The sequence below is a fragment of the Periplaneta americana genome, chromosome 7, assembly GCF_040183065.1.
Source record: "Periplaneta americana isolate PAMFEO1 chromosome 7, P.americana_PAMFEO1_priV1, whole genome shotgun sequence".
Lineage (NCBI taxonomy): Eukaryota > Metazoa > Arthropoda > Insecta > Blattodea > Blattidae > Periplaneta > Periplaneta americana.
Window position 1 is genome coordinate 24,089,427 of NC_091123.1, and position 25,078 is coordinate 24,114,504.

At 35.2% G+C, this 25,078-nt stretch overlaps 1 protein-coding gene across 17 annotated transcripts in view; it reads right to left on the minus strand.

Annotated features, from left to right (window-relative positions):
* Positions 1-25,078, minus strand: part of sls (sallimus) — a 959,631-nt gene that overhangs the window by 181,684 nt on the left and 752,869 nt on the right. For 16 of the 17 annotated variants that reach the window (XM_069830434.1, XM_069830438.1, XM_069830435.1 and 13 more), the window contains one exon: positions 23,030-23,193. The exons of the other annotated variant lie outside the window; for it this stretch is intronic. In XM_069830434.1, the coding sequence (XP_069686535.1) occupies positions 23,030-23,193 (164 nt within the window). The remainder of the gene's footprint in view (positions 1-23,029; positions 23,194-25,078) is intronic. 17 annotated transcript variants of the gene reach the window in all.

The window sequence follows — 25,078 nt, forward strand, 5'->3', positions numbered from 1 at the left end:
AAGTAAGTAAGTAAGTAAGTAAGTAAGTAAGTAAGTAAGTAAGTAAGTAAGTAAGTAAGTAAGTAAGTAAGTAAGTAAGTAAGTAAGTAAGTAATATGTAACAATATTAAATGCAGCTTTTCGATGTTGGGCAGAGACAGAGAGACAGATACTTATATATTAGGTTGTCCATAGTGATTTTGTGAAGAAAAAAAAAAAGAGGGCATTTAAAAAAAATTTAAGGAAACACGCGGGACATTTTCCAAAGAAATGGGAATGAATAAAATATAAAAATTGTTTACAAAATATTTATTGATAAATTGTAGTGAACATTTACTTTTGTATTGTGCATTCAGATTTTTTTTTTGTTTATTTAATCTGCAGTGGCAGATGCTTTTTTGTTGCCGTACTTCTCTGATACTAGTACGATATTGTATTTGATAAAAAAGTTTAGTTCCTTTTGAAATTTTGTTGTAAAATCCTGCACCTTGATATCTTTATTATAATGTGTCTTGACAATGAGCAAGTCCTTCACAGTTTCAACTTTCATTTTATTTTCTTCATTTTACTATAAACAGTTTATTAGAGGGGGGGGGGGGATTCAAAAGCAGCATTTGAACTAGGAATTGCCAGACAAAATCCTACCAAATGAACAATATTCTTAATGTTGTTTTTACCACATATGTAAGTAGACAAATATTTCATATCAAATTTTAGATCAAATAGTCCTTCGTGGTCGTACAGGTGGCGCTTCTTAGCATTTATATCTGTAATTACTAGTAAAATACAAACTAAAATATCATGTAGCGTAAACTACATTAGCAAACATCATTGTGTCTCCCACAGAAAATATTGGGACAGAGTGATATTAAAAAAAAAGGACGAATTAATAGGACCTACCCAATTATATACCAAACTCCATCTTCTCAATGGAATTAAATGTAAATAATTCGCACTAGTTGTGAATTTCTGTTTGCATAATAAAGCAGAAATCACTGAGTGGAATTTTAAGATGGAGAAGAGGGTTTTAAATAGGTCTACACTTTTCAACAGGATTACAGCTACTATAATAATGGGTCTCACATAATCCAAGAAGATTTAAATGACAATATATAAAAGTATTAACAATGTTAGTCATTACTATATTTTACAAATTTGACCAGCCTCATGGTCTAGTGATCAGAGGTCCCGGGTTCGATTCCCGGTTAGAGCACAGGAATTTTTCCTTAAAGGGGATTATTCCTGTGTTCGTCCATGGTTTGGAATTAAGATTAAGTTTAGATTTAAGACCTCTCCTGGCACCACATTATCATAATCATCCTATCACATCATCGGGGTAATGTAACTCAGCCTTCCAGGTGCCCCAACCTCAGAAGTGGGTTGCAACTAAGCCATAGCCAGGAGAGAAGACCAGAAATGTCGAAAAGACAACCTGGTGGCATCGGATTAAAAAAAAAAATATTTTACAAATGATACCCCACAGACTGACACAGTGTACAGCATGAATAAAATTATCAAAATAATGTTATGTTTTATTTAACGACGCTCGCAACTGCAGAGGTTATATCAGCTTTGCTTATCAAAAGATCAACGTGACTTTGTAAAACCATGAACACGTAGAAGAGATTAATTTTTGTTTAAGAAATTCTGAGAAAGTGCTTGATAGGCCTACGAAAAATTGGCATGACATTTATCTATCTGTCTAATTATCTCTTCTTAAGCTAGGTACCGTACTGAAAATATTTTGTTTTCTGCCTAATCAGAGCTTAGTTAACCAATAGCTTTTCATTAAAGTAACCAAAGTACGAACTCCAGTACAATCAGTAAAATATGTGCTAGACAAAGCAATTGTGAGACAGGTCTCTTTCAGACGTATTTCTGTTTCCTCTGACATTATCATTCCATTACAATCGTAGAAAATTCACAACAGACTGCATAATTATAAAAGTTACTACCGATAATACATTTACATATTAATATCGCAATGCTTTTATTTTACGAGTTGATTTATCTGGAACTTAGGCACATGGATAGTACTGTATACAGTTAAAAAGGGCTATTTGAAATTAATAAACAGGTGCAGCACCATTATGTATGTAGAAAAAAGTACCTACGTTGTATTGAGCTTTAAGTATTGGATTGATGCAAATGTTCATAACGTTTTTTTTTTTTTTTTTTGCTGTGACAAACGTTTTTATTTTGCTTCATTCTAAATACATTGTTGTTAATAAAAAAGTGACTATTTGCAATAATATTTCTATGACACGACAGCCGCATAAAAAGTAAGGAAAACGAATAAAAGAGAAACTAAAAATGTTGGCCTCTACAACACAATACCGGTATCTGTAAATACGAGATTTCTGGTGTTCCATACCGGAATATGAGACAAGTCTTTTGGCCCCAAATACAGGTCACCTGGCAACTGTATATATGTTCTAAATTTTCTGAATGACGTACTGACATGTGAGACAACGTACAGTAAATAGTGAACAGCGAAATTTAACACACGCGAAGGTAACCAGAGCTTGGTAGGAAGATTTTAAAAGAAGAATATGGAACATATGAAAATATACAATGCACACATCGTTTATTTTACTAATGTACTGTATGTGTAATGGAACACTATCCTATCATGAATATATATCGCAAGATCAAAACTGTGCGCATGGTTGTAGGTATAGACGCAGCTAAGCTTGTATTTTTACATTCCTAGTTCTCCACTTACTCCGCATTGGCAGCAACTTATTTGAAAAACCCACTTGAAATAACCCACGAAATTCCTAAGTTTTCCACTAAACACCACGGTTTAACACCGAACTCTTCCCTATTCTACTAGGTACTTCTAAGAACGTAGTGATTTTGAAAATGTAACTACAAGTACTGGTACCTACTAAAAGTAGCCTACCCTTAATGGGGCGTTCAAATTATTAAAATCTATTTCAGATTTTTATGCAGGTATACCTATTAAGCAATTGATTCTAAACCAACTGATGTACATAACAGGCCTATATTGAATATTAAGGCAATTTTTAAAAATATTTCTTGATTTTTAAATGAATGTTTTATAAGAACTTCAATGCAAATTAAGCTTTCAGGAATAACTCCCTGTAAAGTTAATTTGAATAATTTCGTGGGAAAAATTGTTCCGGGGCCGGGTATCGAACCCGGGACCTTTGGTTAAACGTACCAACGCTCTCCCACTGAGCTACCCGGGAACTCTACCCGACACCGATCCAATTTTTCCCTCTATATCCACAGACCTCAAAGTGGGCTGACAACAGTCAAGCAACCAACATTTGTGTGCACACTAACTCTGTGTGACTTTAAATTGTGGTTTTCTGTTACGTACATTGACGTGTATTATGCAAATTAAGCTTTCAGGAATAACTCCCTGTAAAGTTAATTTGAATAATTTCGAGGGAAAAATTGTTCCGGGGCCGGGTTTCGAACCCGGGACCTTTGGTTAAACGTACCAACGCTCTCCCACTGAGCTACCCGGGAACTCTACCCGACCCGATCAGTGGGAGAGCGTTGGTACGTTTAACCAAAGGTCCCGGGTTCGATACCCGGCCCCGGAACAATTTTTCCCTCGAAATTATTCAAGAACTTCAATGTAAGTTGTGACTGGAAAGGCATTTTCCTAAAAAGCTATATTTTTTTTTAGATTAGGTACATTTAAAATAATATATTAAACTTGTTCATGTCATTTTATGGGGCACGTGAAAAGGATGGCAGAGAGTAGACTGCCAAAGAAAATACTGGAACGAGTTCCACCTGGTAAGAAAGGAAGGGGAGGCCCGAAGGTTACATGGAGGGATGGAATTTTGAGCAGCATGTGGGGGAAAGGACTAGAGGATGGAGAATGGAATCAGGAATAATAGGAAACGTTGGAGAAAAGCGACAGAACTTAAATTGGACGCAGGAAGATGTTATGAACATTATAAAATCTTTATTAATGGAGAAAAATTCACTTCAGTGCTGAGGATCGAACCCAGGAACCCCAGTACTGGGTGCTCTAATCACTGAGCTACGCCAATGCTCAATCCACAGTACCGGATTGAATGTTTATCCTTTGGTTCTTTCCATTATTGGCCTTACTCCATGTTCGACAAATATATTGACATATATTAAGTCATCACACAAGGAGAGCACTCATTTGAGTGACCTGGTCGGGACTCCACGGTATAAATGCACTGTTAGGCGAATAATCTATATAAAGATTAATTTTTGGTCCTACAGAATTATCTGTTACGGTTACCATTTGTTATTAATGAAGAAAAATTCACTCCGGAGCCGATGATCAAACCCAGGATCCCCAGTTCTACGCCCAGGGAAAGAACCAAAGGACAAAGATTCGATCTGATGCTGTAGATTGAGCCTTGGCGTATCTCAGTGGTTAGAGCACCCAGTGCGCAGAACTGAGGGTCCTGGGTTTGATCATCGGTGTTGGAGCAAATTTTTCTTCATTAATAACAAATGGTAACCATAACAGATAATTCTGTACATTGTAAAACCTGCTAAATAAATAATTAAAATTGTTACATATATGCTGAAATTTTCCACCATGATAAAAGTATCCCATTAGGAACAAAATTATACGTTACAAAAATAACATAATTGATAAGTTATCAAACGTCTAGACCGTAAAAAGTGAATTATGTTACGACAATTAAATGTTCAAATAAGTTACTATGTAAATACGTTTCATATGCTGACTAGTACAATCTTATCATTGCATAGTTTAATGAACATGTAATTGAAAAGTAAGGTTCTAAAACTCGCTCAGTCCATTTGGCCATTTTCATGATTTATGTACAGTGCTCTCATTTTATGAGGAAACTAGATTACAGATATTAGATACTCGGGAGGAAATTAAACACAATAAATATGGGAAATGCCTGTTATTATTCGGTTGAGAAGCTTTTATCATCCAGTCTGTTGTCAAAAAATCTGAAAGTTAGAATTCATAAAACAATTATATTACCGGTTGTTCTTTATGGTTGTGAAACTTGGACTCTCACAATGAGAGAGGAACATAGGTTAAGGGTGTTTGAGAATAAGGTTCTCAGGAAAATATTTGGGGCTAAGAGGGATGAAGTTACAGGAGAATGGAGAAAGTTACACAACACAGAACTGCACGCATTGTATTCTTCACCTGACATAATTAGGAACATTAAATCCAGACGTTTGAGATGGGCAGGGCATGTAGCACGTATGGGCGAATCCAGAAATGCATATAGAGTGTTAGTTGGGAGGCCGGAGGGAAAAAGACCTCTAGGGAGGCCGAGACGTAGATGGGAAGATAATATAAAAATTGATTTAAGGGAGGTGGGATATGATGATAGAGAATGGATTAATCTTGCTCAGGATAGGGACCGATGGCGGGCTTATGTGAGGGCGGCAATGAACCTCCGGGGTCCTTAAAAGCCAGTAAGTAAGTACCTGGTAAGTAAATAAGTAAGTAAGTACTAGATTAAAGTGGAACCTCGGCGTGTACTTCATTTCCAATCAATTACTTAATACATAAGCAACAGTCACACACACGTTCTGGTACAATTCGCAGAAACAAATGAGTGTGGGGAAAAAAAAAAAAAAACATATACAGTATATATGGTTATGTTCAAGACCTGTATCATTATATTTTAAGCTTGCTTTCTTCCAAAACAACGCCAATTCTTGTCTAAAAGTTTGTATTATTGTGCATGTCACTTGAACACTCGCTCAGTCTGCAGACTCGTGGATAAAGAAACTAGCCCGATCCTTTCATAAAAATGGACTTAACACGTTCTGGGATCGCACTCTACATTATTAATTACCTCTTTCAATATTTTCATATATTTTCGTCGAAATTATATACTGTTTTTATATATTTAAGTTTCCAATTTTGATAATTTTGTAAACCCCCAGTAATAATTTCATTATTGATCTATTCTTGTGTTTTGAAACCTTGTTACCATGACACTCAACGAACAACACATATTGTTATGTACAAAGCTACCTAGTTACATGGCTGAATCAACAGGCTCATACATGAGTGAACTACTAAATAAGCAAATGCCAAAATTGGTATAATGTATTTTATTATACCTTCATATTTGTGAGTTCGGTTTCTGCAGTTTGTTGATTTTTGCAAGGCTTTTCATTTGCCATCATCTATAACTACCAATGTTTGTCTACTTGCATTGAAGGATTCGATTGCATTGTTAAGAAATCACCTCAGATAAGACATTGCACTGTAATTTATTTCTTTCTCTTTCTTGCATTGTTTTTTATATTCATAACAAATTATCCATGTAATATGTACTATTCAAGAGATTAAGGGTTTTTGAGAATAAGGATCTTAGGAAAATATTTGGGGCTAAGAGGGATGAAGTTACAGGAGAATGGAGAAAGTTATACAACGCAGAGCTGCAAGCATTGTATTTTTCACCTGACATAATTAGGAACATTAAATCCAGACGTTTGCGATGGGCAGGGCATGTAGCACGTATGGGCGAATTCAGAAATGCATATAGAGTGTTAGTTGGGAGGCCGGAGGGAAAAGACCTTTAGGGAGGCCGAGACGTAGGTGGGAAGATAATATTAAAATGGATTTGAGAGAGGTGGGATATAATGATAGAGACTGGATTAATCTTGCTCAGGATAGGGACCAATGGCGGGCTTATGTGAGGGCGGCAATGAACCTCCGGGTTCCTTAAAAGCCATTAAGTAAGTAAGTAAGTAATATGTATTATTCAAAATTTTGTTTTGTAAATGGTACCGGTATACTTTGTCTTCTAGGCAATCCCTGTTTAGGGAAAGATAATAATGGCCCTGAAGATAATAAATGGAAAATTCCAGAAATAAACGATCCATAAGTTTCAAACTGCGTACAATGCAGAGTGAAATCTTTCATTGCTTCATCGTCTCTTGAGAGTGAAGCTTAAACGTTATAATCCCGTTCATGAGAGAGAAACAAACAGACAAGATAGACAGAGAAGATAGTGAGCGCAAGTATAATAGTGTACAATATATTATTTTATTATTTAATATCGTACCAGTAATATCTTGTGCGTAATTTATAAACACTAGACTTTATCAACGAAAAACAACTCATAGATAAGGTTCGCAACTATAAACGACATCCATGGATACAGAGAGGCTATTTTTCTGATATACCATACTTAAATATCCTATATGTTCAAAGTTTGATAAGATTAAACAAATAAATATTTGACCTAAGTACAATTCAGTTTATAAAAGCTTGCAAACTGCTCTTTTCAACAGACAGGTTCCCTTAATGAAATGCATCAACAAAATAAACTAAAAGTCTTTTGGCACACATATAGAGTCTCTTTGTCTGAAGGTCCTTAAACATAATATAAGTAAACAACACAATTCTTTAGTAACTGAGAATAAAGTGAGCTTTGTATAGCTCACAAAGACTAGGGAGACAGAAGGAAAAAAGATTCCAGGAAAAAGTCAATGTTCCTTTCAGTATTCTGGATGAGTTTCGGGGCAAAGAGGGATAACGACATATGAGGCGTTCAGAGGTAAAGGGGGTCAAGTCACAAATTTTCATAAATTGAGTTTAATTCATTTTCTAATTATCTGAAGTTGGATCTTTTCCGAGCAGTATGGATCGTCTTAATTCCAAGCATTCGCCGGTAGGTGACATCAGTCACTTTTGGCTCAGATTATTTGTTCACGATGTTCTGAGCCATAGTGGATCAAGTCACCAAAACGTTGTATCAATTAACATCACAATTGTTTATATTTTATAAAAATAGAATTTGAGAATGGAGCAATAAAATTATTGCTAGTCAAATTAGATAATCCACTAGAGGAAGTTAACTTTAAGTCCTATTATCTCAAAACTACGTCTCATGGACTTGATCCACTTTAGTTCTGAACGCCTCATATATTCTCACTCTTGGCACAAGTTACAAATAAATGCCAACGTACAAGATTTTTAGGTTTTCACGGTAATTGGGTTGTGATGAAGATCTTGGGTTTTCCTAACTGTGTTGAGATTTAATTAGTACAATGCCTAGAAACTATTTACAGGTTCTATCTAAAAAGTAAGATAAAGGTAGTGGGTATCAGCATAAAATATCCTATACTCTAGGAATATAATCTGTAAATAATTACGAATATTGGACAAATTAAATCTCAATATACAATGAAAAATCCAAAGTTTCATCACAAAATAACATACATCTTCAAAAAAAAAAAAAAAAAACGTATCTCGAATATTTATTTTTCATGTGTCACTGAGGAAAAAATGACAAGATTCTAAATGATTACTGGGTATTCATTTTATTAATTAAAAGCTTTTATCGATATAAGTAAAGCTTTCGATCACTGACAAGAAATGGTGTATGGAAGGCGCTGGTAGAAATGGGTGTAAATGAAGAAATGATTCAAAGAATTATAAACATTTACAGTGAATGTAATAATTATGTTAGGACTAAGGATAAGCGATCAGATTGGTTTGAAACAAAGAGGGAAGTGAGACAAGGAAGTATTTTATCACCATTATTGTTTAATTTGGTTATGGCTAATGCAGCAAAGAAATTAAAAAGAAAAATCAGAAATCAATTAAAATAATCGCACATGCAGATTATATTAATTGGGAAGAGACAATGGTTAAGAGAATTGAAAGACAGAATGTTTCAAATTTGGATACTAATATTGGAAACCAGAAATGGTTGATGAAACAATTTATTTGGGAAGTACAATTACACAGAACAGAAGTATTCGAGAAGAGATTACCAGGAGGATTGGACAAGGAGGTAAATTTTTCGGTGCAGTACAAATATTTTTTGGAATTGAGATACGAATACGACAGAAAAGCAAGTTAATGGTCTATAACTAAAAGAAAGAAGAACTTATCTCTAAGAGCTATTTTTCAGGAGTACGTAGAGCCAACAAACGGGTTCCCTTTCCTCATAATCGAGATGCAAAACAGTCGATAGTCCTACATCTGTAACATAGTTTTTCAATATCACCTTCAGAAAAAGCCTCGATGACCTCTGGAATACTATTAATATCCATGTTTAATTTGAACATATACATACTTTTATTTTAGTTGGTTATTTAACGACGCTGTATCAACTACTAGGTTATTTAGCGTCGATGAGATTGGTGATAGCGAGATGATATTTGGCGAGATGAGGCCGAGGATTCGCCATAGATTACCTTGCATTCACATTATGGTTGGGGAAAACCTCGGAAAAAACCCAACCAGGTAATCAGCCCAAGCGGGGATCGAACCCGCGCCCGAACGCAACTTCAGACGGCAGGAAAGCGCCTTAACCGACTGAGCCACGCCGGTGGCTTTAACATATACATACACCTTACAATATTGCAATATTACATGAACTTTCAGTGTTTTGCATTAATGCATCCAGAAGATGTATACCGCTATAATCAACCAAATTCATTCACGAGAAAAATATGAATGAATAGAGGAACAAGCCAATGTGTCCCGTGAAGGGCAAAGGCCTCCTAATAGGGGTGGCCCTGAAAGCTTACTCGGTGGGCCAGTCTGAGTAAGTGTGAGCGAAAGCTTGTATTGTAGCCCAGAACCACAGGACTCCAATAGTCCAAATAATATACAAGTAGGTTACATATTATTAGGAATGTTCATATTATATTCATTGATGATCCTTTGAATCTTTTCTGTATTACCATTACTAGTCTATGTGAAATAATATAATCATCTCTGTAAAAAAAAAAAAAAAAAAAAAAAAAAAAAAAAAAAAAAAAAAAAAAAATGACAGATTTTATGCTAACTGCTAAGGCCGCAATTCTTTGTCAATGTTTGGTAGGTACTAAAATTTGGGGGCGTGCACAGGATTTTTAAAAGGGGGGGGGGAGTTTAAAGGGAGAAAAAGTCCATAATAAACTGTTTATTAATTACAATACCACGATTTGGAGACACCAGCATAACTCAGCCGGCTAAGGGGTTTGCCTGCTGATCCAGAGTTGTGCTCGAGCACGGGTTCGATCCCCACTTGAGCTGATTATCTGGTTGGGTTTTTTTCCGAAGTTTTCCCTAACCGTAAGGAGAAAGTCAGGTAATCTACGGCGACTCCTCAGCCTCATATCGCCAAATACCATCTCGGTATCAGAAATCCTATCGACGCTAAATCACTGAGTAGTAGGCCTAGATACAGCGTCGATAACCAAGAAAAGAAAAAAAAAAGAAACACAATTTGAAATGGTGCGTATACCTCCAGGATTGTATACCGCATCTAATTTAAATATTTCACTTTTTCTCTAATTTCTTCCGAAATGTAGGGGGTGAGAGTTCTTCAACCCTAAGTCCCCACTTGTGCACGGGTTTCCTGAAATTATTAATGAAAAGTTGAATAAAACGAAACCTAAGAAACTCTGAACTATAGGCCTAAGGAACGAAAGTCAATATCTGATTAAATAATGCAATAATTTCATTATGTACTATGTAAGATTGTTTAGGCTAATTATTTTAAAAATCTCCAATACCGGTATCAAAAACAGTTGCCTTCACAACAAAAATATATTATCCGCAAATTTCACCAGAATGTGCAAACGGCGCTAAAGTCATGTACTAATATAAACATAACCTTACATCGACATGCATAACTTATTTCTCAACGTAATTTTTTTTTCAAACCGCCCATTAGGTTGCTCAATAACGTAAAAAGTTTCAATTAATAGCAAAAATTTTCCGAATACGTAGTTTTATCTTGCTAAGTCACTGATGTGTGTAACATTTTTCCCAGTATACATACTACAGATAATATAAATTAAACTAATATATTTAACACTTAAAACATAATTATTATTCCATAATTGACTATTTCAACAATGGAAGTGCAAACCACAATATTAAACTACCGTACTGTACGTTTATTTCAAGAGTACGGTATTTACTTGTTCACCGATCTTGTTTAAAACGTGTGAATATTAACAATACTGCATTTTTTTTATCTTCACGGCATTTATAGATTTAATTATTAATCCTTTTAATCCAAATGTAATTTCTATTATAGATGAAGGCAATAGACTACGGTTATGGAAGCGCGGCTGTGAAACTGGACTAAAAAAAAGTTATGTCTGGTATGTAGAACAAAAGACGTACGCGCGCGTCATATGTTTGCGACTAGTTATATCTGGGAGTAGGAAAATATCGGCCTCACCTTTCTAGTGTATAAAGAAGTGCGTGGCGAGTATAGTCAGGAAACATGAGTACCGGTATGGAAATGGATATACTGTTCCTCGCATGGGCATACTGCCAAATGCGAAGTCTGTGTACACTGTGTCCTAAAAGTCATGGTGGGGTTTCAAAGGATTATATTTTTTGAATGAATAGAGGTAGAAATATAATATTGGTGCCAGATGAAAATAAAACCACAGTCTAGTATATACGGTCACGAAGCTCAATACGTAGTAAATATGCATCCATAGATAGTTGCTAACCACTAGGATCGCTAATATCGCCTCATTACAGACAATACGAAATAATAGCGGCTCAGTCTATTGTTCCTAGCACCCTTGTGACTGTATATACTAGAATGTGATAAAACTCTCAAAGCTTTTTGTCTGTAAGTTTGAGGCACTGAAGGAAACAAAAAAAAAAAAATAGTAGTCGGCCTGGATAGCGCAGTCGGTATAGCGCTGGCCTTCTGTGCTCGAGGTTGCGGGTTCGATCCCGGCATTTAAGTGTGCTTAAATGCGACAGGCTCATGTCAGTAGATTTACTGGTATGTAAAAGAACTCCTGCAGGACAAAATTACTGCACACCAGCGATGCTGATATAACCTCGGTAGTTGCGAGTGTCGTTAAATAAACCATAATTAACAATCGAACAAATGCAATAATTCTCATTGTTGCAATTAATTATACAAGATGGATGCCCAAAAAAAAGTGCAATTTGGTGCAACGTGTTTTGTGGCTGGAAAAGTTTGAATTTGTGACTCGTATAGAACTACAGCGTGAACTTCGTCGCGTGTTTAATGAAGAACCACCACATGAGAATAACATTCGTCTTTGGGATAGACAATTGAAAGAGATTGGAAGCCTTTTGGAGAAAAAGTGTACTGGAAGACCATCGACAAATGAAATGGGTAGAACCCAGCTGAAGAGCATTTGTTCAGAGCAGTGCTGTCATGGTAATTTTTTTCTTAGCCATACACCCCACCCCTTGTTTTCTTTCTTGAAATATATTTTATTCTCCTCTCCCTATCTCTCCGACTGTCATTTAATGATTTTTTTAATATTAAAGGATAAGTAAATAAATTGTTTTACTTTAGATTTTAATTGTACAACAAGTTTGATTTAAAGAATACACCGAAGATGCACTCTTGTCTTGATGAATCTTGGAGTGTGTATTTGCAGCACTTCTTGTTTTTCAACATTATTTTATATAATTCTGGATTCCAGTGCTGCAGAGGTGGACAATTTTTGTTTATGAACATCAAACAAAATACATTAGGAACAGCAAGAGATGATCTAAGATCTGTACAAATCTCCGCATACAAAACTTCGGCACCCATATGCCGTACGGCTCCATACAGACAAAATTTTCTTTTCCCCATAAGATTAATTAAAAAAATTGTAGGTTCCCATACAATGGTCTCCATGACAGCACTGGTTCAGAGTCAAAAAAAAGAAATCAGTTCGTAAATGTGACCGACAATTAGGACTTCCTAAAACAACAGTTCATGGAGCTTTAAAGAAACGTGCGCATCTGGCTCCTTATAAACTTAAATTGTTACATATACTTCATCCAGATGATTATCACTAAAGGTATGAGTTTGCTGTGAATATGCTTAATGAAAATGACAACGACGAACAGTCACAGATTCAAATTTTGCCAACCAAAAAAACATTGGACTTCTCTTTGGACATCCATCTTGTGGTCAGCTTGATTCAGGGATTTCGGCCCCTTCAAAAAGTAAGTAGATAGACTATGAGCGAGTTACTCATCACCACTAGTGGGCTGGGTCACACATGTCAGGCCGCCCAGTCATAACACCTAACACTTCCTTCTTATCATGTCGTGGTACACTCCTTAAGAAACAATATTTTTCCACACGTACTCTTACTAATCACTACATCTGTTGACTAAACAATGTCATGATGACTTATATTTTCTTGACATGAGTGCCCCTCAACTTCGAGCATAGATATTATTTTCATTCTTCCTCTTTCCTCTTCCCCTCCTACGCACATTTGTAATTAAATTTCTTTCTTATGAAGCAATATACAGCTTGCTCACTAGCCAAACAACCAAGGACAGGGGCCATTAACGCTGAATCGAGCTGTATCTGGTAATTAATTGTAACAATTAAAATTATTTCATTTGTTCGATTATATTACCATTCTTTTGTTTCCTTCAGAACCTCAAACTTACATATGAAAAAACTTTGAGAGTTTCATTTTCATCTGGCACCAATATTACATTTCTACTTCTATTCATTACTTACTTACTTACTGGCTTTTAAGGAACCCGGAGGTTCATTGCCGCCCTCACATAAGCCCGCCATTGGTTCCTATCCTGAGCAAGATTAATCCAGTCTCTACCATCATATCCCACCTCCCACAAATCCATTTTAATATTATCTTCCCACCTACGTCTCGGCCTCCCCAAAGGTCTTTTTCCCTCCGGCCTCCCAACTAACACACTATATGCATTTCTGGATTCGCCCATACGTGCTACATGTCCTGCCCATCTCAAATGTCTGGATTTTATGTTCCTAATTATGTCAGGTGAAGAATACAATGCGTGCAGCTCTGAGTTGTGTAACTTTCTCCATTCTCCTGTAACTTCATCCCTCTTAGCCCCAAATATTTTCCTAAGCACCTTATTTTCAAACACCCTTAACCTATGTTCCTCTCTCAAAGTGAGAGTCCAAGTTTTACAACCATACAGAACAACCGGTAATATAACTGTTTTATAAATTCTAACTTTCAGATTTTTTGACAGAAGACTAGATGACAAAAGCTTCTCAATCGAATAGTAACACGCACTTCCCATATTTATTCTGCGTTTAATTTCCTCCCGAGTGTCATTTATATTTGTTACTGTTGCTCCAAGATATTTGAATTTTTCCACCTCTTCGAAAGATAAATCTCCAATTTTTATATTTCCATTTCGTACAATATTCTGGTCACGAGACATAATCATATACTTAGTCTTTTCGGGATTTACTTCCAACCCTATTGCTTTACTTGCTTCAACTAGAATTTCCGCCCTAATCGTTTGTGGATTTTCTCCTAGCATATTCACGTCATCCGCATAGACAAGAAGCTGATGTAACCCATTCAACTCCAAACCCTGTCTATTATCCTGAACTTTCCTAATGGCATATTCTAGAGCAAAGTTAAAAAGTAAAGGTGATAGTGCATCTACTTCTATTCATTAAAAAAATATAATCCTCTGAAACTCCACCACGACTTTTTGGACATGAACTGCTGCCAGGAAGTCAAAAGGAGGATAGCGATGGCAAAGAAGTTTTTAATAGAAAAAGGAGCATCTTCTGCGGACCTCTGGAAAAAGAACTAAGGAATAGACTAGTGAAGTGCCTTGTATGGAGTGTGGCATTGTATGGGGTAGAAACATGGACATTACGACGAAGTGAAGAGAAGTGAATAGAAGCATTTGGAATGTGGATATGGAGAAGAATGGAACGTGTGAAGTGGACAGACAGAATAAGAAATGAAGCTGTGTTGGAAAGAGTGGGTGAAGAAAGAATGATGCTGAAGCTGATCAGGAAGAGAAAAAGAATTGGTTGGGTCACTGACTGAGAAGAAATTGCCTATTGAAGGATGCACTGGAAGGAATGGTGAACGGGAAAAGAGTTGGGGATAGAAGAAGATATTAGATGATAGACGACATTAAGATATGGATCATATGAGGAGACAAAGAGGAAGTCAGAAAATAGGAAAAAATGGAGAAAGTTGGGTTTGCAGTGAAAGACCTGCCCTTAGGCAGAACACTAAACGAATGAATAAACTAATTCAACAGTGCTGACAGAGGAAGAAAAGTACTCGTACCTACATTGAGAGACAGATTTTGTAGATATGTTGATTCGCAATAAAGTCCGCAACACTTGCTGGCAATAGAATCCCTTTCTTCTTGATGACATTTTATTACATGTACTTGTACAGTTTTTTCCTTCTAATTAATAAACTTTCAATAAATGTATATCAGTCATTATCTGTGTAAAATACGTCAAATAATATTAAAGTATGTATAATTTTGGTGTGAAGTTATATATAAGTGACACCAAATTATATGATCAATAATTGAAGCGGTGAGATCAATAACCATTCAAGTCGACTTCTGGTCATTCATTTTTTGCAAATTTGAAATTAAATTTAGGATATTTCCACAAGTGTTACGACTTTAAAAGTTGGTATACTACTTTGTCTTGATCTCTAAGACAACCAGAAATATTACGTGCAAAAAATAATAATTAGGTAAGAAATGAAAAAAAGTTTTTTTACATATTTCTCGAAACTTGTGTAAATGGACTTGAATGGTTATTGATCTCACTGCTTCAATTACATTTACTGAAAATAAAAGTGAAGTTGTTGGCCATGTGCCTAAGGAAAACAAATTCGAGGAATAATGCCCAGTAGAACTAAAAATAGATTCATGTGAACTAAGATATATGTACGACATTTCTCTATTCTTGGAACAGATGCAAGGAAAGCATTTGAGACAAATGAATTCAGAGGATAAAACTAAATTCAAGAACCTCCGACCGTGAAAAGCAGTCAGAAGAATATTGAATTATTACCGATAATACAGAAAAATAGTGACCTATTCATACGAAATGCCAACATACATTCATAAGGTGCACGATGTAAAATAAACAGAGAAGAGCCAATGACTTTGTTAGTAAGTGCTAAGCACTGGAAAGTAACCGGAGAGAATGGAATCAATCTTCGCCACAAAACTGCTCATTCTAAATATCGTGTGTTAGAATAAATGAGTGTCCCATGTGATGATAATCCCACCTTATGTCTATTTATGCAGATTGAAAAGGGAAAAATCCTCGAAGCATAGGGTTTTAATTGGAATTAATTAATTCAATGAACGAACATGTAGAAGGCCACTTCACATAAATTGGCCATTTCAGGAAGTAAACTTCTCAGGAACAGCAAAAAACTGTTTCTAAGATTTACTATGTACCCGTAACATTGATGTTTGTAAAAAATTATTTCAATAAACATACTCAGTGGAAATAGTCTGCGTAGTGTAGCCTAAGTTAATTTTAATTTTGATATGAGTTAATGAGAAAAAAAAATGTAAAATTGGTTGACTCATGATCTTTCCGTAATGAATATTATTTTTGGCAAATAAAATAGGAAAATTAAAAGAATAGAAAATAATATAATATTTTCGTACATTTTAGGAATTTTTATGTACGATAATGGTTTATCGTTTTGGAAATGTAATTATCATACAAAACGAGCTAATGCGATTGCTGAAATTTGAAAAGAGATACATCCACTCACTGCAGACAGGGCACGAATCACTAGCTTATGACTTTTCTGCAAGGGCTGGAAATTTACAAGCCGTAAAACACTGCATATAAAATCGTGAATGAATCTCTTATTCTGCAGAATGATACATCTACCTTTAAACTATACGTTTCAATGAAAATATGTTTTTGCACAAAAAGTTGACTCATACCGTTTCTGTAATGACCGATTCGAATAAAAAACTAGAATTTGGCATATAAATTAACACCCAAAGAACAAATTCTACAGCTGTGTTCTATTTAATAGAACAAGGACTGTCTCTAATGTTCAGATATAGCCACTTTCTTTCGAAAGCAGAAGAATGTACACTTTAATTATGTGCCACACAATGTCTGCCAAATTTCACGTTTGTCTCAGTGAGCTCTACTGACTCGGATCCTTAATTCTATTGTTATGACTCAGTATTTAATTGCTGAAAGTTGGCCAGATCTCGGTAAATTTGTGCCCTCTTTGTTCATCAGTTTGGATTAAAATAAGAACAATGTAATAAAAGCACAGACATGGCGTAATAGTTCTCATTAAAGGCTTATACAAAACCAATACAATGTATAAGGGGTTGTAAAAAAAAGTTAACTAAAAGCGATCAGTGCAAAACAAAATGTTTTGGTCATTCTTACACAACTACATGCTCCACATGGCGTCTTCATTGGGTGGTAATAATAAAATGGAGAGTCAATTGACTCTTGAGCAATTTGAGTCGACTCTTTTATTTGATAAAACTCCATGTTCCTCATTAACAAAAGTCACTAGAGAAATTTTTTTTTGTGATTCTGAAGAATTCTCACATTGCTGAACTCTCGTCGACTTTCAGTAGTTGTTTTGTGACCAGTTTTTCATTGTTAAACTCATAGCCATAGTTCTCAACATTAGTGATTTGGAGGAAGACGGTAGTGGGATTCAGAATGACAATAATAGTAGAAACCCAGAGAAAAAAACACTTGTCAACATTTGTTGAAATGAAATATTGACAAGATGAAGGACCATCCTGTCGTATGAGAAAGAACGAAACTCCTGTCACTGATTCTACAAAAAGCGAATATGAAAATGTGACTGAAAAATAACATTGAAATACTCTGTATGACTGGAAACAAGTCTCATTGAATGGTTTCTACCGAGGTTTTCCCCAGCCGTGGGACTGAAGCCAGATGGTATATGGCGAGTCCTCGGCCTCACTTCATTTCACCCCTTTGGTCTGATAACCTGGTTGGGTTTCTTCCGAGGTTTTCCCCACCCCAAAAGGCAAATTCCGGGTAATATTTTGGCGAATCCTCGAGCCTCATCTCATCTCACTACATCTCGCCAAAATATTGTAAAAAATTGTAGAAAATTACAAAATTGTAAAACTGTAAAAATGGTTAAATATTGTTAAAATTGTAATTGTAATATTGTAAAATTTTGACTTGTTCCACATCTTAAAGCTTCATTGCTCATGTAAGATCTATGGAATATAATAGGCCTAAATGAAATGAAAAAAAAAAAAACTGAAAAATTTACATTATTAAGATGACTTTTGTTTCTATACTTATTATTTTATACTTTTATTATTATTATTATTATTATTATTATTATTATTATTATTATTATTATTATTATTATTATGCCAGAATACCGTATCACTAAAAAGATTCTAGAGTACAAACCTAAAGGCAAGAGAGACAGAGGAAGACCTATGAAGAGATGGAGAGATCAATTTCTTTGAGAGGACGGAACAGGTCGAAAGGCCTAATCCCTGTGGATTATTATTATTATTATTATTATTATTATTATTATTATTATTATTATTATTATTATTATTACCTTAATTACTCTGCTGGTTATTACCTAAGTAACATACACAATTAATTCAAGTCATTAAAAATTAATTTAAACACGTAATATTCGATTTTTAAATTTACGGATTCAACAAAACAGACGCCATTTTATTTCATGGGAGCAGTTAGCTGTGGACTTGGGCACTTACAATATTCTTCTACTTCTCACGCGGAGGATTTTATTGCATCTGGGTCCAAATTGATACCCAACTTTGAAAATCTGGGTCACTCATATATGAAGAGTCCACTGCAAGAATGATGGATGTCACTTTCTTGTCGAAAATGAACCAAGACTGTCAATGCACAGCTTAAGACATATAGAATGTAGATAGAGAGTTATATGGCATTAACACTGATAGTCATTGTCCAGTAATGATCGGCAAATCACAGTTAAGCTTTGAGCACTAAGCATTTCACACTTTCAATTGCTTCTCCTGAAAAATGTATTCCAAATGACATCCATCATTCTTGCAGTGAACTCTTCATATATAAAATCATTTCCATTTTCTGTTCATTGCTTAGAGGTCGAACTAAGGAAGAGTAGTGAAGTGCTTTGTGTGGAGTATGGCATTGTTTGGGACAGAAACATGGGCATTATGGCGAAGTGAAGAGAAGAGTATAGAAGCATTTGAAATGTGGATATGGAGAAGGATGGAGCATGTGAAATGGTCAGACAATATAAGAAACGAAGCCGTGTTGGAAAGAGTGGGTGAAAAAAGAAGATGTTGAAGCAGATCAGAAAGAGGAAAAGAAATTGACTGGGTCACTGGTTCAGAAGAAACTGGAAGCACTGGAAGGAATGGTGAACGGGAGAAGAGTTCGTGGCAAAAGAAGATATCAGATGATAGACGACATTAAGATATATGGATCATATGAGGAGACAAAGAGGAAGACAGAAAATGGGAAAGACTGGAGAGTGCTGGGTTTGCAGTGAAAGACCTGCTCTTGGGCAGAACACTATGAATGAATGAATACTTACAGATCGTCCTCTAGTTTCGTTATATTCACTCAGGAAATGATCTTTCAGCTGATGCACATTTTCTTTTTCAAATCTATAAAGAGACAGACTCCCTACCTTTCTTATATAGGCCTACTGTTTGTACACATGTCGAGGAATATTCATAAATGCAGCCATATCAAGTATTCACAACGTAATTCTTTGATGTCGAGTCTATAAATAAGGTGACTTCACATTTCTGAAGAATATTATCTGTAGTCTCAGAATTGGCTACAATTTATTAACAAGAAACTGTGAGTTTTCTCCACATGACTGAAGCACACTCCGGCTTGGATAAATTTTCAAGAAGTTTGTTCAGTCTGCTCAGTTTTATTAACCAGAGATTAGAGAATTCTCAAATATTTGGAGAAATTTCATTTTTCTCCATTTTTATCCGAGAATGATGCACATGAAATACAGTAATTTTTAGTAGAAATTACTGATCTATATTTGAAATCGGCAACACACAATCTCGACTTACTCTAAATCAAAGCAAGTTATATTTTTCGTGATTTATTCTTCTTTTTTTTGCTTCAGTGATTAAACCCTTTGTAGTCTGTTCCAGTCACAGAAATATATCCAATTATTATTTAAATTTCGTAACTTATGAGCGATTATTTTAGTGTCTCGGTTGCCAGCCCAATGCAACAACCCCTAACTGGAGAACCAGGTTTGATTTCGGGGTTGCCTTCTCCTAGAGTGGTTTTTTTCGTCATGAATAACGAGCCCTCTTTATCCAGGCTGGTGGCGAGGTCTAGATCCGCTATGTTTTGTTATAAGTAGGGCCACTTCTTGTGGTTTTCATCATACATAGATGATCTTGATTATAGTATCATCAGAGGAAAGATCTTGCATACTTCCTCAGTTTAACACTGGATCTGCCCACACCTGTGGAGTAACGGTCAGCGCGTCTGGCAGCGAAACTAGGTGGCCCGGGTTCGAATCCCGGTCAGGGCAAGTTACCTGGTTGAGGTTTTTTCTGGGATTTTTCCTCAACCCAATACGAGCAAATGCTGGATAACTTTCGGTGCTGGACCTCGGACTCATTTCACCAGCATTATCACCTTCATTTCATTCAGACGCTAAATAACCTAGATGTTGATACAGCGTCGTAAAATAACCCAATAAAATAAAAAAGACACGGGATATTGTACTACATAGAATAAACTGGCAAATGAAACTGTGTAGGCTACTTGGTAAAAAAAAGATTTCTTCAGGAGAATTAATTTACATAATTATGTAAAAACTCCTGTTATGATTTATTATAAAATTCTACCACCTCAAATATTGAAGAATCGTCACAAAGGATCATATGATATGTAGGGTGCTGCCTACAACAATAATTATGGGTTCCTCTTTCCTAAAGGACTATAAATCTTTGTTATTATCAGTGGGCAACTGTGCACACGCATAATTAATACTGTAACTTCTCCTTAAAATTAACTGAATTCACGGTACTGCTGGTTACTTAGCAGAAAAGCAATATGCTTAGAAATAGAATCTCTTAATAAACCACTGATATCTTTTATCGCTTTTAAATACCGATTTGCGTAAATAAAGACTACTAGAAATACTATATATGAACAACTATTTCATGTGAATTTCTGCACAATTAATTACAAACACATACTGTACTTAAACTGTACAATTATATAAATGAAGTTTTGGGGATTATAAAACTGCATTTTTTTGTGCAATTCACGAAACTGAAACTTAATGCCTTCTAAATTTAGTTTAGAAAGAACTGTTATCAGAACATGGAAGGGGTGACAATAGAAGGAAGAAGAATAAAGTGTATAAAATTTGCTGATGATATGGCGTTGTTAGCAGAAGAAGCTATGATACTAAAGGATATGCTACTGGAGCTAAATAACAGCTGTGAGCAGTATGGGATGAAGATAAATGTAAATAAGACGAAGACCATGATTAAAGAAAAACAAGTAAAATAAAGGTAAACGTGCGAATTCGAAATGAGGCAGTAGAACAAGTGGACAGCATCAAATACTAAGCAGTAGTAACATAAGCTACTGCCAGGAAGTCAAAAGGAGGATAGCAGTAGCCAATGGGACCTATACTTAACTGGAGGCACCACCGCAATGCTCTTTCTTGTCTGCTGGTGGGGATATTGCTCTCTCTTTCTAACTAATGTGTTTCAATGAGTCTTTCGTGAGGTTCATGTTGCACATGCGCAGTAAGCAATAAAAATACCGTTATTGTGTACGATAGCATTCACTGCGAGAGAGACAAGGACAACACTATGTTAGAAAGAGATAGCAATATGCTCAAGTGCTCAGCATTCGCGTCACGCTTTTAAAGCATTGAGTTGTGCCTCCTGTTTAGTATACAGCTCACTGGCAATAGCAATGGCAATGGACGCTTTTGTTAGAAAAAGGAGCATCTTCTGCATACCTCTGGAAAAAAAAAACTAAGGAAGAGACTGGTGAAGTACTTTGAGTGGAGTGTGCCAATGTGTGGAGCAGAAACATGGACATTACGACGAAGTGGAGAGAAGCAAATAGACGCATTGTAATGTGGATATGGAGACGAATTGAGTGTGTGAAAAAAAAAAAAAAAAAAGAAATGAAGCTGTGATAGTAACAATGAAGAAAGAATAATGCTGAAACTAACCACGAAAAGGAAAATAAATGGTCTGGGTCACTTACTAAGAAGAAACTGCGTAATCAAGGATGCAATGGAAGGAATGGTGAATGGGAGAAGAGTTCGTGGCAGAAGAAGATATGGTATCAGATTATAGACAACATTTAAGATATGTGGATCATATGTGAAGAAGAAGACGAAAAAGAGGGAGGGTTTGGGGTGAAAAACCTGCCCTTAGAAAGAAAACTACAAATGAATGAAATAATTTTAATTTAAGAAAATAAACTACAAATAGTAAAAGCATTTCCAACATTATAAAAGAGCTAAATTGTTACGAAATGCACAAAACAACGTCAAGACTTAATTTTCTATTAGGTATCTTAAAAGATCAGCTGTTGCAAAATTTGACTTGATTATCTTCAAAATATTTATGTGACTGAAAACTTAAATGTTTCCGAACTGTTGGCTAATGCCATGAAATAAAATAGAGTTGCCAACTCTTACGTATTTAATCTTATATTACCGGTACTGTCATCTCTCACCTGCGATAATTTTCGGGTTTTCTCTCGCATCCTTGCACTGTATAATTATTACGTATCACGAGCTCGATATTGAAAAGAAAAACATTATTTTAGTGTAATTTATTGTAAGGAACATGATTACCATTTGGCAGCCTATTAACGAGGTGTGAAAAATTGCTTTAATAAATTAATAGACAAGACCGATAAATAACTGATCGATTAGAAAATTATATTGAGAATATCGTAAAGGAATAATGAGATGTAATACAGCAAATGACTTCATTGTTACAGACTAAAACTTAAATATAAACTAAATTACTCTGTTCATTTCATCTCGCCAAAAAAATTGTAATCTTGTAAAATTTTGACTTGTTCCACATCTTAAAGCTTCAATGCTAATGCAAGTTCTGTGGAATACAATGAATGAAATTTAAAAAAAGAAACGAAAACGTAATCCATATGTTAAAGGTCTTTTACTCACCAATGCTCAGAGTAATTTAATTTAGAATAGGATAAATATTCTAACTACATAAGCCTAACATTTTACATGCATATCGTGAGTGTTAAGGAGTCTTAACACAAGAATAAGATGACATCCTTACCTGGAAGTCTGCAGACTGTGGAATTACAAGTCCATCCCTGAGCCACTGAATGGTCGGCTGTGGTTTACCCGTAACTTGGGTTCTGAATTGTGCTGGGCTTCCCTCGTTCACGATTACATCACGCATTGGACTCAGAGTTGGAGTCACTTCTTGGGTTTCAGGAGCTGTAGAAGAAAGAATTAAATTTATTTGAAGGTGTTACATGTAAATTACATAGAGAGTAGAAGGGTCTGAGTGCATTAGATTTTCTCGATATTAGGAAGTCATCTCTCTCAACTGTTGGTTCTGACAAACATTGATCTGAAAAGCAAGGACTTCAGGTGGTGGCGAACTGGTAGCTGATAATTCCGTAAACTTAAGAAGGAAACAATACTAATTGTAAGATATTTATGCCAGTGGTTCCGAAGTTCACGTGTTCAGATCTGACTGACAGAAATTACTTTTCAAGGGCAAATAAAAATCTTAGTATAGTTTTCTTCAGAAGACAAACGAAGCTGAAAGCCCTGTCATGTAGATTTAAGGCACATTAAAGTACCACTACCTGATCGAAGAAAAAGTTGTTCCTCGTCCCACCAAGTTTTCTGTTTTGCGAACAAATATTTCTGTGAATCATTATTTCGATTGAGGCAGAGAATGTGTGTGTAGGACAATGTCTCATGAAAATGCAATAATATTTGACCTTAAAACAATTTAATAAAGTAGATTAAAATATGGAGCATACTAGGCGTTCAAAGGTCGAACATTTAAGGAACCTAAGATAAAACCAACACAATAAATTATCCAGTATTTAAATTTAGATTTGGTGAATTTTATCGAACCATAGCCCTTCGAAAGTTAATTTCTGCCATCGTGGTCGAGACAGTATAGAAATGAAAGAGCATTTCTGGCTTTCCTCAGTTTTTATGAAAAACTTTGAATTCGTTTTAATATCATTTTGTAAAAGACACAACAGCTACTCTGCCTTTAATTAAAGATAATAGCAAAAAGTGATCTTTACAGGGTGTAAACTCTATAAACTGCCAAAAATTATATAGACAGTACATACCAGTCTAGTGAACAAATTGTCTAGTGAAATTTAATTATTTCTTATAATTAGGGCTAGAATTTTGATGAAATTGCATCTTTTTTCTAGTAAGCCAGAAACATAGCTGCTTTAGTATTTATATGTTATGTGATAAACTGAATGTTTTAAGACAAATTTGTTAGGGCATTTTTGTGCATTTTTTGCCTATTTCAACTCATAAGAGCATTTTTTGCTTTATTCGGTCATTTTTGAGGCATTTTTATTTAATTTTGGCCATAAATCCCCATTATTAAAGTAAAATAATGTTTATTTCCTTTGATATTTTCTCTACATATTTTGTCCATTAATACCCATTATTTTGTATAATATTTTAATCGTTTTTCTACACAAGTATTGCCATTTTAACGTAGTATACCCCATGTAATGGATCAGTCCAACCACCCCTTCAATATAGAGTTCTCTATGCCTGCTAATTCCGGATAAGAGTGGCCTTGTGGTGGACTACCTGGAACTACATCAGGTAAAATAAATAATTAAAGTTTACTATTTAGAAAAAATTGTGTAAAATTAAATAAACTTAAATGTTAGTACTAGAATTTAATTTCATTACTGCTCTAAATATTAAGTAGTACAAAACCTCTTTTCCTACTAAGCCAATTATGTAAGATCAATTTTTAGGGCATTTTAAGGGTATTTTTGAAAGATTTTTAGGTCATAAATGCATTGTTTTTAGGACTTTTTTTAATGATTTATAGGTCATCACAATCCTAGCCCTACTTATATTATTTTTAATTTGTAAAATACCATGTTTTTAAGATTAATAGTAGTCTAATTATTAATTTACATTTCGACTGAACATGAATGCCATTGCCAATGACCTTGCCCGCAACACATACCAATACATACCAGAGTAACAAACAACTACTTCAGTGTAGATACATATTGGGCAAAGTAAATAATGACTATGTATTCTCTGTTTCAAAAAAGTTAAGACTCACAAAACATTTTTTTCTGGGAAAGCCTTA